The sequence below is a fragment of the Malania oleifera genome, chromosome 10 (assembly GCF_029873635.1).
Source record: "Malania oleifera isolate guangnan ecotype guangnan chromosome 10, ASM2987363v1, whole genome shotgun sequence".
Lineage (NCBI taxonomy): Eukaryota > Viridiplantae > Streptophyta > Magnoliopsida > Santalales > Ximeniaceae > Malania > Malania oleifera.
In genome coordinates, this window is record NC_080426.1 from 24840173 (window position 1) to 24857362 (window position 17190).

General features: G+C 37.5%; 1 protein-coding gene across 2 annotated transcripts in view; it reads left to right on the forward strand.

Annotated features, from left to right (window-relative positions):
* LOC131166448 (putative acyl-activating enzyme 19) overlaps window positions 1-17190 on the forward strand; it is a 124174-nt gene that overhangs the window by 37937 nt on the left and 69047 nt on the right. For both annotated transcript variants that reach the window (XM_058125028.1, XM_058125029.1), the window contains exon 5: window positions 9792-10514. In XM_058125028.1, the coding sequence (XP_057981011.1) occupies window positions 9792-10514 (723 nt within the window). The remainder of the gene's footprint in view (window positions 1-9791; window positions 10515-17190) is intronic.

Here is a 17190-nt window from a genome sequence, read left to right on the forward strand (position 1 = left end):
TGGACTTCTTCAAAGTGGATAGGATGCTAAAGTTGGGATTTATATTTCCTGTTCGAGTCCTTGGAAATTTGGTCTCAAATTTATCACTCTCTATTCCATCATGTTCAGTACAGTGTTGATAATAGGGATAGAATTTGTTCTTTGAGGATCATTGGTTTGGTGAGGCTCCTTTCTTTGGCTAATATGAACTCTTGTCTCTATCTTTTTATCATCTTTTCATGATTCCCCGATCTCTACTTTCTTCGCTTGCAAGAGAGTGGGCACTTCTATGATTTTCACTTTGTGAGGAACCTTAATGAGAGAGATTATAGTCAGCTTGTTCCTTTGCTCAATGTGCTTCATTCTTCTCAGCCCCAATTGGAGTGTGGCAGAAGAGTTTGTGGCTAGTTTCTTCTGGGGAATATTCTTGTAAATCCTTCTTTTCTGATTTGACTTATGCTCCTTATGCTACTCCTTTTACCCTTCTCTCTTTCATTTTGAAAGCTAATGCCCCTTTTAAGGTTAAGGCGTTTTTGCAGACAGCGATTTTCAAAAAAATGAATATCAACAACGTGCTATAGAAAAAAGGAGATTTGATAAGTTTTTGTCGCTTGTTGTGTGTTCTCTGTTTTGAGAGTGGAGAGACCTGTTCATATTTGTTCTTACATTGTCATTTCTCTTGGATCCTTTGGAGTAAATTGTTTGGCATTTTTGGAAAGAGTTGGGTGTGTCCTTCCTCCAAGTTCTTTAAGATTCTTCCTGTATATTTGGTTGGAAAGAAATGCCAAAATCTTTAAGAACTTGGATACTTCTCTTAATTTGCTTTGGAATAGGGTGGTGTTTCTCGTGTTGCTGTGGGTTTCTGCGATTGGTTTCTTTCTGCATTTGTATTTTGTCAGATCTACAGTGGGACAGGGTTGCTTTGCTCGAGCAGAGCTGTTTTGTAATCTTTGTTCTCTGGCTTTCTGGTTTTTTTTTGTTTTTTTTGTTTTTGTTTTTGTTTTTCTGTTGTATTGGGAAAGATATCTTATCCTCCTTTTTTCTTCATCCTTTTTTTTGTTGTTGTAATCTTCTTCTCTCTCTAATAAAATTCTTTGTTCATAAAAAAAATTCTAAATCTGAAAGAAAGGTTTTTAATTTGGATTCTTGGAAGGTTTTTAATTTGGATTCTTGGAGAGATGGTTCTGTTCACCCAATGGAGATAAAGGAACTTCAATGACTGCTTAACAGAATGGATGAGTTCTGGTTCAGACAAGGATTCAGGGGGGGCACTGTTAAGGAATGAAGGAGGTTTTCTCAATGTTAAATTTCTATTCAACAACAGGGGTCGTTTCTTGTGCCTGGAGAAAGTGGGCGTGAATAATTCTGTTACAGAGAGTTGATGGAACTCTCTTCCTTGTGCCTGGAGAAGATCTCTAAGTGATAGAGAGTTTATGGAACTCTCCTCCTTGTCTTTATTGAATAATTGTCATCTTTCTTCAGCTAGGGATTCTCAGTCTTGGGCTTTGGATCATTTGGCGGGTTTGTAATTGTAAATCTTTGAGTTTTTTACTGTTCTAACTCTTGCTTTCCTCTATTCTCATGTATTTGGAAATTGGATGGCCAAAGCTCCTCTAAAGATTAACTCCTTCATTTGGCTGATTGTGCTTAATAGAATCAATACTAATAATCTGTTGCAAATCAGGAGACCTTTGAAGGCCTTAACTACAGATGTTTGTGAGCTTTGTTGCTTGAATTCTGAGTTGGTTCCTTATTTGTTCTTACATTGTGATTTTGCTTGGAGCATCTGGAATAAATTATTTGGTATGTTGGGAGGAGCTTTGGTTTATCCAGTGTTGGTCGAAGGAATGTTGGCTATTTCCTTTGAGGGTTTTGGAAGAAGGATAAGGCTGCTCTTTGGTAATGTGTAATATTTGCAGTGCTGTGGGGTTTAATGCACAGATTTTTTCGGGGAAAAAATTGAATTGGCAGTTGGTTTGGGAAAATATTCAATACCTGGCCTGTTTACGGTGCACTGGTTTTGGATGCTTTAAATGAGGGGGGCTTTTCAGAAATTCAACAAGATCGGAAGAATTTTTTGCCTTGATACTTCAATGCATTTTTCTGTGTTTTTATTTTTATTTTTATTATCTCTGGATTTTTCCAGAATTTTGATGGGATGTCTCATTCTCATCTTTGTAAATTCTTCTCTTTCTAATGAAATCTCTTCTTATGCTATGAAAAAGAATAATTCTGTTCGAATACTGGAAGGAAGATTGGTGTAATTTTCAGAAATTTTTGGAGAGATGTTTCAATTGGTAGGGGAGAGGATGTGAAGGGCAATCAAGGGCAAGGCTTCTTCGGTCGGGATTTCATCTCGAGGAATACCGAGTCTGTTAGAAAACAAGAATGATCTTTCGGCGTATATCTTACACCAGTGCTCTTTGTCAACCTACAGTGGAGGATTTCGGGACCTCCGGCTAGGTTCAAACAGATTTGGTGGTTGTCATGGAGTGGTGAGATTTCATGGTAGAAACCAGGGGAATAGTGTGCTTTCTAGGAGAAGGATCATTGATAGGGGAGAATTTGGAGGGAATTACAGGAGATCTGGGCCTATTTGGAATGGGTATAAGCCATGGAATGCAAAGCAAACGTTATGGATCTTTCTGTTCTAATACTCTATCTGAGAGTTATCAGTATTTATCAAATCTGTTCCTATCTAACGGAATGCTATTGGATCAAATGACAAAGACATTGTTGAAAAAAAAATGGCTTTTCCCGGATGAAATGAAAATTGGATTCATGTAACGGGAGAAAGATTTCCCATTAGGAATAAGGTGAGCCCAAGACAGATGGACAAAAATTCTGGGCTGTGAAAGGGTCGGTTGTGCCTGAAGTTCTTAACCTTTTGGATGCTTTTCTTTTGACTGCTTTTAGATGTTTTGGGAGGAAAAAGGAATGGTGGATATTATTTAATTTTGCAGTTTTGGCTATTTAATGGGTGATTAGGCTTGAGAGAAATGCTGACATTTTGGACAATTATTATTGTTAAGATATGATTAAAAATGAAAGACCTAACTTGAAGATAGGTCTCTCCCTCTATTTATAATACAAATATATACCCTCACTAACTTTCACTAATTAACATACTAACACACTCAATAATAATAATATTACTTAAAGACGTATATAGCCTCTAACACTCCCTCTCAAGCTGGAGCATAAATGTCATAAGCTCCTAGCTTGTTACAAATGAATCTAACACGAGCACCCCTGAATGCTTTGGTAAACAAATTAGCAAGCTGCATGTCTGACTTCACATAAGTGGTTGTAATGAGCTTCTGCACAAGTTTCTCCCAAACAAAGTGGCAGTCAACTTCAATGTTCTTTGTCCGCTTATGAAAGACCGGGTTGGAGGCAATATGAAGAGCAACTTGATTATCACACATCAACTTCATAGGCTGAAAATGCAGAAAACCCAATTCTTCCAACATGTTCTTCAACTAGACAAGTTCACAAGTAGTGTGAATCATAGATCTATATTCTGATTTAGCACCTGACCTTGCCACCATAGTTTGTTTCTTTCCAAGAAACCAAATTACCACCAACCAAGATACAATACACAGTGTTGGATCGCCGATTAGTAAGCGATCCGGCCCAATTTGCATTTTTATAACCATGGACATAAGTGTGACCCTGATCACGATATAAAAGACCTCTCCTAGGTGTACCTTTGAGATATCTCAAGATGTGAATTACTGTGTCCCAATGACTTGTCCTCGGAGAATCTAGAAATTGACTCACAACACTTGTTGAAAAAGATTTATCTGGCCGAGTAACTGTGAGATAATTCAACTTTCCAGCTAGTCTCCCGTATTGTCCAGGATTAGGTAGCAAATCACCCATATCCAGCACTAACTTGCTGTTAGGATCTATGAGTGTATCAACCAGTTTAGATCCCAACAAGTTAGTTTCCATCTAACAGATCAAGAACATATTTCCTTTGTGACGCAACAGTTCCGATACAAGATCATGATACTTCTATACGGAAGAAGTATTTCAATGGTCCCAAATCTTTGGTATGAAACTTAGTATGTAGAAAAAGTATGCGACTTTGAATACCTTTATCATCATCACCTATAATAACAATATCATCGACATAAACAATAAGAAGGATCCTAACTGATGAAGTATGACAATAAAACATAGAATGATCCACAACACACCATCGAAGACCAAACTCAACTACTACAACACTGAAACTACCAAACCATGCTCTAGGAGGCTGTTTTAAACCATATAAAGCCTTCTTGAGCCGACACATTGAGCTTGACTCCCCCTAAGCAACAAACCTTGGTGGTTGCTCCATATGAACCTCCTCCTCAAGGTCACCATGCAAGAAGACATTTTTTTACATCTAATTGATGCAAAGGCCAGTGACAAGTAGTAGCCAAGGATATGAATAGACGTATGGATGTAAGTTTGGTCACCAGAGAAAAAGTATCAGAATAATCCATACCATGCACCTGAGTGTATCCCTTGGCAACAAGATGAGCCTTTATACGAGCCACAGAACCATTAGGGTTGACTTTCACAGTGTAAACCCAGTGACAACCAATTACAACCTTGTCAGGAGGAAGAGGTGCCAAGTCCCAAATACCATTGTTATGTAGAGCATTCATCCCTACACCCTGAATGGGCTAAGGCTTCCGAAATAGATTTAGGAAGGTTAGTAGATGACAGAGTAGTGGAAAAACAATAATAGGAGGTTGGTAAGGAATCGTAAGAAACATAGTTGGAAATGGGGTGTTGAGTACATGTGCGTTTATCTTTCCGAACAGCAATAGGAAGATCAACATCATGGGAAGTATGATCATTAGATGAGGAAACCAAACGTGCGGTAGTGGAAGCTTGAGGGGACTCTCTTCCTTGGAGCCGCCATTGTTGGTTGGTTGGGCATGGACAACAATGTAGAATCTAGAAGATTAGGCAAAGGAAGAGACTCATTAATAATTTCTCACTAACTAGGTGTAGTAAGGTGTAGACTCAAAGAAGGTAACATCGGTAGAAACAAAGAAGCGGTGTAGCACAGGACTATAACAACAATATCCCTTTTGAATATACGAGTAGCTTAGAAAGACACATTTTACAGCACGAGGATCCAACTTATCTACCCCAGGAGTTAGTTGATGAACAAGGGACACACACCCAAATATACGAGGAGGAAAAGAAAATAAAGGTGAATTAGGAAAGGGAATGGAGTAGGGAATTTTTTACCACTAAGAACCAGAGGATGGCATTGTTTTGATCAGATAACAAGTAGTAAGTACAACATCACTCCAAACACTTTAGGTACATGCATTTGATAACGTAAAGTCTGAGTGATTTCAAGAAGACATCTTTTCTTTTCTACTTTGCAACCTCGTTTTGTTGTGGGGTGTGGGCACATATGAACAATAACAAATTGAGTCATATCAATAGTGAATTGTGCACTGAAACACTCTTTAGCATTATCACTTCAAAGTATTCAAACTGGCAAACCAAATTGAGTCTTTATTTCACAACAAAAGGCACAAAATACATGAAATAACTCAGAACGATCTTTTATTAAATATAACCAAGTCATTCTTAAATAATCATCCATAAAGGTTACAAAGTATTGGAAACCCAACTTGTACATGACCCTACTAGGACCCCATACATCTGAATGAACTAACATAAAAGGGTTTGCAGCCCGTTTATTGACCCAGGAAGCAAAAGAAACTTGATGGTGCTTTTCCAATTGGCAAGACTTACAATTGAGATTGGACATAGAACTCAAACTAGGAACAAGACATTTTAACTTTTCCAATGAAGGATGACCTAAGCGACGATGAATTTGGAAAGGTGTGGCAGTAGTAATGCATGCGGTAGAAGGACATAGCGGCTCTAAGTGATAGAGTCCACTTGCTTCACACTCTCTGCCAATTGTCTTCTTTGTCTTCAAAACTTGAACAACCACAAAATTAGGGAAGAATGTCACTGAACAATTCATAGATTTACTAATTTTGCTAATGGACATAAGATTGAAAGGAAATTTGGGAATATATAAAACTGAAGGAAAAGAAATCGAAGAAGTGGGATTTACAGTTCCAATTCCCTTGACTGCAGTAGTGGATCCATCAACAAGAGTAACACAAGGTAAATTTGTAGGATATTGAAGAGTGGAGAAAAAGCTAGGTATACCTATTATATGATTAGTGGCAGCAGAGTCTATAACCCAAGGACTAGAACGAGAAGTGCTAGATGACAGGCATATTGTGTGCTTACCGGATTGGGCAAGAGATGCAATGGGAAGAGAAGCTTGTTGTGATGCTTGATATTGGAATACTCTTCCTATGACATAGAGACAGTATGTTGCCCCCCACTCGACCGCAAAGGTGAGGAGTCGGTGGTGGCTGCATTGGCTGCCCTGAAAGGTGTGAAGTCAGTGGTGGCTACATTGGCAACACTTGAAAATCTGCTGTGAAGATCCCAACACTGCTCAATATCAATACTATGATTATTCAATCCACATTGAGTGAACTTGTGAGGAGTATCTCTACCTCGTCCATCTCTACCACTACAACTACTTGAACCACCGTGATAACTTTTGTGGTTGTTTGGTAGAGAAATAGAATCACTTTGTGCAGCAAAGGCTGCCCTTCAAAGCCAGATGCAAGAATAGGAGAATGTGTGCTAAAGGAAGCACGAAGGACACGAGAATAAACATCAGCAAATGATGGCAACTTAGCACTAATGAGTATCTGGGATCGAACTGCCTCAAATTCAGGTATCAAGCCTGCTTGTACATGAAGAACTGTCATCCACTCCCCCTGCTTCTAGTTCTCACGAACATTGGCAGTTTTAGGTTGCATGACGTTAAGCTCCTCATGAATACGCTTCATCTCTCCAAAATAATCTGCAATGGTCTTATCTCCTTGTTGTAGCTGAAAGTACTCTTGGGATAAATCATATATACGTGTAATGTTATTGGAGTAAAGAGGTTTGACATAATCCCAAATCTCCTTGCACGTATCTAGATGCATACACATCCATGCAATTTGTGGCTCCATCGAATTCCATAAAAGTGAAACAATCAAGGCATCTTCCTAAATGCTCATGTCGTTTCTCTTCTCATTAGAAGATTCATATTGGAGCAAGTGGTTAGATTTCCCTAATCCTGCTAAATAAATCCGAACAGCTTTAGACCATTGAACATAGTTGTTTCCATCCAACTTTTGAGTCGTTATTTGTGGCAGCGATGTAGGAAACAAATTTTTGGGATTCATAGATTCCATCCCAACACTCACAAATCAGCAATCACACCAAAAACAAGAAGAACAATCATAACTAATCGTGACAATTACAAACTATCTGAAGCACTGACACAATGACGGACGAGGTGAACAACTCACTGATGGATACAACACTGCCACATCACTCACAAACCGCAACCACACCAAAAACAAGAGAAACAGTCAATAATTGGAACAATCACAAATCATATGAAGCACTGACGCAACCACAGAAAAGGTGAACAACTCACTGATAGATATAGCACTGCCTCGGCCTCACAACTGAACATATGAACTCTGCCATGGCGCCAAAAAAACTGACAAGGAATCCTTCACAAATTCTGAACAAAAATTAACGGAATATCACGCTTGGTTGAAAAAGGTTGAATTTTTGAGCAAAAAACTAGCCTAACAGTTTGATAATATAGTCTAAAGAGTCGGAGCATGGCAGAAGAAAAAAATAAATAAATAATTGGCCAGAACTACTCTCACGCGCTGGCGCGTGGGGTTGGTCCTACTAGCATTTGGCTGGCACATGGGAGTGCGTGGTGGGCGCTTCGGTGATGAGGTTTCGTGGGGTGGGTTGTCGGGGGGGGGGGTGTCTGATTATGGGTATATGGTTGGTTTTGTGATTTAATATGGGATGGAGGTGGATTAGGGAAGAACAGCTGCGGGAATGGTGTTTTCTGGCGACGACTAAGGGATATAGGGTTTAGATAGGATGATGCTCTGATACCATGTTAAGGTTTGATTAAAAATGAATGACCTAACTTGAAGATAGGTCTCTTCATCTATTTATAATACAAATTTAAATACATTCTAATGACAAAATGCCCGTACTAACTCTCACTAATTAACATACTAACACACTCAATAATAATAATACTAAAAGACATATATAACCTCTAACAGTTGTCTTACTACATATTTTATGTGGGACATGATCCTTTCTTTTGGGGCATCATATTATGGGTTTTCTCCAATATTTTTATAAGGTGAAGGCATATGGCAAGGTGTTTTTAACCCTTAAGAGGTGAGGCGTGAGCTTTAAGGCATTGGGGTGTAAGCCTTTTGAGAATTTTATTTTTAGATAATAATATGCAAATAAGTTACATAGATTTTAAAATAAAAAAAAAAGAAAACAACAAATATAATGTAAAAAAAGTTAAATATACTTTGCAAACTACTTGTTGGCCATTCAAAAGTTGGTAACTTGAATTCATGACATAAATCATGACAAAAGATAGCTGTACTATTACAAAGTTCAAATTATTTCATAATCTAAAAATCAACACTTCGTTATTTTGGAAAATGTGAGGTTCAAGAGTTTTAGAAATCAACTCATATTATGACATTCCATTTATATAAACATGTAGTTAAAATTTTCTAGCCAAATCTAACTTCAGAAACACACACCCAAAATGTATAAGCCTCAATTAGAAAGGAGCAAAAGGCTTGCCTTTTGTACAAATACCTAAGCCTCAACATATTAACCGTTAGCCTTTTTGGAATTTGGTATTCTAGATTGAGCCTCAAGGCATTTTAGGCATGTCTGGTCTTGAGGAATGCCTTGAGGCTCACCTCAAGGGAGCCTTGATTGAGCCTTTTAAAAAATTGGTTTTCTGTTATGGATGTTTTGAGTGAGATTGATTTCCTAGATCTGTTTTGTTTTCTTTTGTTATGAGCTTTTGTAATTTTGTGGTGGATTTCTTATCATCCTCTTATTTTCATCTCTCTCTCCCTCACACACACACACACACACACACACACAGATATATATATGTGTGTGTGTATTTATTTCTTTAAGTTTGTATGCATGTGTGTATGACTTCGGACTCAGATCAGATTCAAATTTAATCTTGGTTGATTGGAATTTAAATCAATTATATAGATTTTGGAATTCTTTAGGATATTTGAATTCTTGGTTGAACTCTGATAGTAATTTGACTTATTTTCCTGCCATAGGTGGAAGTTGCAGTTGCTATTGTTGTTATCATATTTGGTTAACACTTTTGTTTTTGTTTTGTTTTGTTTTTTTTTGGTTTTGTTTTTATATATAATTCAAACACTGCAGGAGAAGTTTTATTGGTCAACAGTGCATATGCAGTATGCAGTGTGTCCTGCTTATAACAGTTTAGTGCGATGTTGGATAAAATTTGTCCTTTTTTCTGTTTTTCCTTAAATAGTTAACTCATCTGTTGTATGGTTCAGGTACTGGGAGAGTAGATTACATATACAGTACACATTTTGTGTCCTGAATCCTGATTTTGGCAGTTTAGTGAAAATGGATGGAAAAAATTTATTTGCTTATTTTTTCAATGGCTGAAGCATCTTGTTTCATGCATTGCAACGTTTATTTTTGCTGTGTTCCTTGTGTACTAATATTGATAAAGCATTGTAAATGGCATTGATGTTTTAAGTCTTGATATATTTTCATGTTTAGTGATATAATTGCTTGTATCAGCTACTTCTATGGTAACTTTTTTCTTGTGGTTAACACCATTTTTTTGAATCAAGGTATCTGGCGATTGTACATATTTTGATTGTAAAAAGCTGCCAATGATTCTAGAGACTGAGTTGCTTAACAGTGTTCCAATTGGCATACCTATCTCTAATTGTGATGTGGTTCTTGTTGGAGAAAATGATACAATTGGTGATGGAGAAATATATGTTGGGGGCATATGTGTCTCCGTCGGATACGTTTCTGATTCTACAAATATGTCTATGGACTACGTATATTTGCATAAAGACTCATTTTGCAACCTTTCCATCAATGAGTATGGAAGAGGATTATATTATAGAACTGGAGATTTTGCAAGGCGGCTTCAAAGTGGTGACTTAGTTTTCATGGGAAGAAATGATCGTATTGTAAAAGTTAATGGGCAGCGTATATCTTTAGATGAGATCGAAAATATGCTACGTAGACATCCAAATGTGCTGGATGCTGCTGTTGTTTACCATGAAGGCCAAGGAGAACTTGCAGTCATTGATGCTTTTATAGTACCACAAAAAAAGAATTTGGCCTCAGAGATTTTGAGATTTTCTATTAGAAACTGGATGGTTGACAAACTTCCTTTGTCAATGATTCCTCAACATTTCTTCTTTATGGAATCGTTTCCCTTGTCTTCTGCAGGGAAAGTAGATTATTCAGCTTTGGTTGGTTCTAAGTCTTCTGTAACATGCATTGAAGATGACATTTATGACTTCCAGAGCAGTGATTTATTGAAAGTTATAAAGAAGGTTTGCACCTATGTTTTCAATTTTTATGTCATTGTTCTTGCTATTTTCGCTTTCATATTGCACTTTAGTCAGCTTTGATTGTGAACCTGTGATTATATGAGAAATAAAATCCTCTCTTGAATGCAGTGGCAGTATGACTGTTGGTTGTAGATGTGGTGATGGAACTGGGTCTGCTATATGGTTTGGCCAGGACAACTAGACTTAAATATAGCTAGAGGAAATGATATTGTGCAAAATTTTGGATTATTAAGTGATACTGCAATCAATCCAAGTGATTCTTGGGTTATGCCATTTGCTTGAGCAGTTCTTGAAAGGAAATCCAAATGTGATGCTGAAAAGACCAAGAAGATAACTGGCAAGTTTGATGACTGATTTGGTGTAAAATATCAGGCTGCTTCTGCTGATCCCACAAATGTGCATGCAGACACATCACACATGCGCCCCTACATATTTTTTCTTCGGTACATGTATAACGAATTTGATGTTCTGCACCCTCCAACCTTTCCACCATCCCTGCTCCCGCACCCACTCTTGCAATTGCATGAGTTTGAGATGAAGGATTTGGGTCTTTGTTAGTTCTTTGTGGTTTAGTTTTTTTGCTCTGCTGAAGTTTTTTGATCTCCCAAAGGTTCTGTGTTATCTTAATCTGATATGCTACTGAGGTTATTCAACATGATGATCATAGAGTTGCCTACACTCTGAGTTATAAGCTCAATTTTCTACTTCTGATGGTGTTGACATGTATGATCTTACTTGTACGGTTGTTGGATTTGGTTGTTGAGTAAGGGACTGTTAACCTAATATTGTTTATGCTGGCCATGTTGTGGGCCAGTCTGTTTCTGTTCCAGTGCTTCTTGACTACTCATTGAGCCGCTCTTCTTTGTATCCTGCATTTCATACGGGGCCTCGAGTATTACACAATCAAAGCTGGAGCTGTTAACAGAGCGTGGTGTCATCGCCAAAACCATGGTTGCTATCTTTGCACGGCCTATTGCAGGTAGCGCATCATATTAATCTCTGGTTCTGTACACTCTTCTTAGGAAGAGGGAAAAAAGAGGCAGAAGAAAATAATCAAGGGAGTTGCAGAAGATTTTCCTCCATGGATGTTACAGTCAAAGCATATAAGTTGTTCTTCTTAGTGTAGGTCGGTGCCTCGCGCTCGCTCAGAATGGTGGTGAAATGCTGGAGGATAATGCCCTATTGTATACTGCTAGAGACTGGTGTTAATTGGATTTGGTAGTTACTGCAATAGTTTTGGTCTGAGAAATCTGAATTTCCTTGGGTAAAAACAAGCAGAACACCAAAAGCTTCCCACATGTTTTGTGTCTAATGACTCGGGACAGATGCTTGTAATTGGAAAATTCCTCTTCACGCCCGGGGGGGGGGGGGGTAGGGGGAGGAGATCTTCCTTGAGAACTCTAGATGGAATGGAGACACTGGGTTGGTGGTCCTTCTGCAAATCATTGAATGATTTGGTAATGAATACAGATAAAGCCAAATAACCAACACAGGAAATGATTTGGAACTTGACAGCTGGGAAACTCAGCAAGGCAGCCACTTGGATTTGGAAATTGACAGCCCATGCATGAGTGATTTATTGACAGTATCCTGGATCAGACCCTTGCAGTCCTCCACAAAGAATGGAATAAAGGCTCCGAGGCAGATTTAGGAAGACAAACAATCAATAGAGTGCCAACAAAACTATAGTATGGGATGATGAAATCATAGAAAATGAATTTAGAGGTTGGATGGGTACATCAGTACATGTGCCTTTACCTTTCTGAATATAGCAAGAGAAGATCAATGTCTTGGAAACAGTTAAATAGGGTTGTAAGGGAACCTGAGGCATAGAAGTAGAAGCTGGAGGAAGCTATCCTCCCTTGAGTTGCTTCATGTGTACACATGGAAATTAGGATGATCTAATTGATGAGAAGGAAGGATGAAGATGCAAGAGGACTAGGCAGAGCCGTAGAAACAAATTAGATACTAGGTTAGCATCTGGAATGCTAAATAGAGCGAGGGACTCATCATGATTTAGCAGCACTCAAAGAATTAGAATAATATGGTATAGACCCACGGAAGGAAACATGAGAAAAGGCAAAGAGTTGATTTAAAATAGGTGTGTAACATTGGTATCCCTGTTGAGCACAAGAGTAGTCTATAAGAATCATGGTCTTGAATTTCCACGAAATTGTTGAAATTTCTGTCGAAATTTCCAGTTTCCATCACCCTCGAAATCGAAATTGCAGTCGATTTCCGTCTTGCATAATTTCCATTGAAATCTCAACGAATCATCTCAAAATTTATCGAAATCTCGAAATTTCAGCGGAACTTGTTGAAATTTTAACTATACAATGAAATTTCCTTAGAATTCAAATAAGAGATTTAGGAGTGAAGTGAAATTTCTCCCTTAATTTATTTTATTTATTTTTATCAAAACAAAAAATCTTATGACAAATGCTTTTGAAATTATATGAAAAAATAAACTTACAGCAGCATTTTATTTAACTATTTATGTGTAAATTATCATTATTTACACAATAAATAATATTTAAATGATTTATGAATTTCATTTGTATGTGCTGAATATGTTTTCTATACATTATCTTACAAATATGTTTGATACACATACTATATTACAACTTTTCAACCTCATACACAACATAGATGTGTTTAACTTGTAATATATTTGTCCTAAAACTTACATTATTATGTTTGTTAACCATTTCTAAAGTTTCACAAAGAATTACATGCTTTACTACTGATTTCCATTATTTTTTCAAATCGAAATCAAAATTGACATCGAAATTGAAATTTCTGTCAAAATTTCCGTACTTTTGGAGTTACGAAATTTTAGTCGAAATTGAAAGTTAAGACCTTGATAAGAATACATCTGATAGTGCGTGGATCCAACTTATTTTTTCTTGGACTTAGCTGATGGACAAATGAGTCAACCATATGCACGGAGAGGAAGTGAGAATCAAGAGTTAGAGAACTAAATTGGGTATTTCACAACCAAGGAAAAAAAGACGACACTTTATTCATGAGAGAGCAAGTACTGAGCACACATCACTTCAAAAAACTTTTAGGACATTCATTTGATATAAGAGGGTATGGGAGACTTAGAGAAAATGCTCTCTCTCTCTTGATTCCATTTAGTTGCAGAGTATGGGCACTAGATGATTGACAGGTCATACTAGGTTCAGTCATAGGTAGTGAATTGGGTATTGAAGTACTCCTCAGCATTATCATTACGAAGTGTCATGACTGGTATGTCAAGCTGAGTCTTTATTTTAGGACATACGTCACAAAAGATATTAAACAGAGCAATCTTTCATTAAATATAGCCTAGCAATCCTAGAGTGTTGACAGATGTAACAAAATATCGGATGCTACCTTTGACATGACACAACTAGGACTGTAAGCTTCTGAATGAACTAACATCGAAAGGGCTGATTGCCCATTTATTCCTCAGGAAGCAAAGGGAACATAGTGGTTTTTTCCGAACTGACAAGACTCACACTCAAGATTACAGGTAGGACTCAAAGTAGGAACTATCTGTTTACCTTGTGCAACAATGGATGACCAAGGTGACCGTGGGTTTGAAGTGGTGTAGCAGAAGCACTGTAGGCTATAGGAGGAGAGTGCAACTCACAGTAGTGAAGTCCACACGCCTTAAGTTATGTGTCCATCATCTTCCGTGTCTTCAAATCTTGAATAACAACAAAATCTAGAAATAAGGTTACAAAACAATTCAGGACCTTGTGAGAAATAGAGATTGAGCGAGTAGGATTTATTGTTCGTATTCCCTTAACCTTAGCAGTGGACCCATGAGCAAGGGTAACCTTAAGGTAGGTTTTCATAATGTTGGAGGGCAGAAAAAAAGGCTGGTTAAATATTTCTTATGGTCAATGGCAGTAGAATCATGACCCAAGGACTAGTGGGAGAGATAGTGAATGACATGCTGGCTGTAACCATCTTTTTTCACAAAAGATGCAATGTGATGAGATGCTTGATGTTGCATCATGCATGAACCTGGAACACTCCTCTTCTGAGACAGTAATAGCACGTTGCTCACCAATGTTCGAACAAGTGTCCGATGAGGGAAACATAGTTTTTGAATTTATGAACTCCGTCTAGACACACACAACCTTGACCATTGGAGCGAATCACAAACACACAATGAATGAGATACTTTGGGATTCATAGAATCCACCCCCACATGCACAACCTCGACCATTTGAGAAAATCACAGACACACAACTAACAAGATAAACAATTGGGAGAATCATACACAACTTCATTGCACCATTCAGGTCCACTGAACTTAGTAAACACCGACAAACAGCCTTCGGCAGTACCACATTGTCATTCTTGGTGTGCTGCATGTGAACAACTAGAAGGTGAGATCTTTGGACAAACCCATCACTAAAAACTCAATAATATTGTTTGACGAGGACTATGAATAATGTAGGATCAATTCAAGCAAAAACTATGGCTGTACAAAGCTTCAAATGCCTGCACCTTGGGCAGCACTCCCACCCTTTGATCAATGCATGAAGGCATGTGAGGTTAGACTACCTAATTTAAATACTACCAATTTTTAGGTCTTTTAGCTATATAGGAACCAAATAACTGATAGTCTATGATCTGCAGACGAAAGCCAAGTGCAGGAGTATGGTTGTGCAAGGGAAGGAACTAGCACCACTACACACTTGTCCTTTCGGAATCATAGCTTCGGGATGTTCAACCATTAATCAAACGAAGGCTTTGACTCTTTGATTTTAATTAGGTTACCTTTCGTAAGTATCGTTCCACCTTATGACCATCAGGTATCCAGTCAAGTTCATAGGACTTCTCTCACCCCAAAAATCACGAAAGAATGTTATCACGCCACTTTCGGGTTCCATCTTTGGATTAATTAAATTCAAAGTTTTCTTTATGGTTTCATTGAATTTGATTCATTCATAAACCAAAAGAACCTCAAGGAATATCATGCGTTAGTACATTCAATGGATCCTCAAGCTTGTTACGTATCAACACATTCAAAAACCCAAGCATGTCATGTATCAACACTTTTCAAAAAACTCAAGCATGTCATACATCAAAACAATACACCCCACGATGGAAAAATGAACTAAATCGAAAATATACGCACAAATTAACAAACCAAACAACGACTTGCATTCAAACCCCATATCCATGCTATGATTCCAAGTTATTGAGATTCTAATTTACTAAAATCACTAAATGAAGCAAAGACAACACTTTATGTACATTAGGGAGAATTCCCTATTTTGGTTTTTGATTTTTAAATTATTTTTAGATTTTTGAACATATTTAAACCCTAATCCACAATGAAAAGGCATTATAAAACAATCTAAAAATATGCAGAGGACAGAAATAACACTGTTTTGCTGTGCTATCCCTATGATGCTCAGCTGCTGGTTTTGCTTTTCCAAAACCTATAAACAAAGAAAAAACAACTCTCTTGTCTTGAAAACCTCTCTCTCTCTCTCTCCCTCCCTCTCTTAGTCTAAAACCTTACCCTTTCTTTGTATATTATTTAGAAAGCAGAAGCAAAATATATAAAGAGCGTAAGAAAAAGGAGGAAAACTAAATCTTTACATGCAAAACCAAGATCCAAGCATAAAATCACAATTTTCATACCAATACTCTAAGGCTACTCATCATAAAGAACATGCAAAAAACACATCACCGTGCCTTCAAACTATCCTCTCCACACAAGAACTAGGTTTCGCAAGCATAAAGAAGATGAAAGACAATGCCTTGTAAATGTTTCCTTTGGAAAATCAAATAAGAAAACCAAAAAAACTAGGAAAATCCAACAAAGAATTGAATATGCTTCCTGTTTCTTTACTTGAACTTGAGTTCTCCTACCTTGATCGGAAGTCCTTCCTTTTATCCTTCTTTGTCTTTTTCTCTCTAAATTAAACGTGTACTTTCCAAGGAATTGGGCGTGTCCGTGCAAAGGGAGCCCTATCTTCCTTCTTATAGATTTTTTGGAAGCTAGGGTGTTTCCCTATGCCTCTATTTTCAAAAACACCCTTTAGAGATGAGGAAATCCCTTCCGCTCCTCACAAAGGTGTTTGGAAGCAAGCCTAACCTTATTTTGAAGAAAAATCCTTAATCATTAAGGTTAACACCCTATTTGAAAGGGCAAAGACAATTAAGCCTTTAAAAAAATGAAATTGAAGGCTCTCTACTAAACCCAAAATTGAATTGCACCAAAAATGACCTAGAGAAGGGTGGAGAAATCCTAGCTAATTGCTTCGTAACCAATAATTATTCATTATTCTCCAATTAATTGAGAAATTTCTGCCCCCTGACAAAATTGGATGTCTAAAATTACTACTGATCCTTATTTGATTTTTGAGTAAAATATTATTTTTTTTTGCTAATTTGTCTATTGAGGAGGATGCTTGTAGGCCTATGTGTGAGGATTGGAGTGAGTCCTATTTATAGTGATCACATAAGGTCGTTGGAACGACTTTTTGAAGGAAGCGAGGTTAAGGCAGTTGTGTTTAAGGTGGACAGGGATAGGGCTCCGGGTGCAGATGGTTTAGTATGGCTTTTTTTCACACTGTTGGGATGTTGTTAGAACTTAGAGGGGATTTAATGAAAGTGTTCATTGATTACTTTTTTCAATGGGATT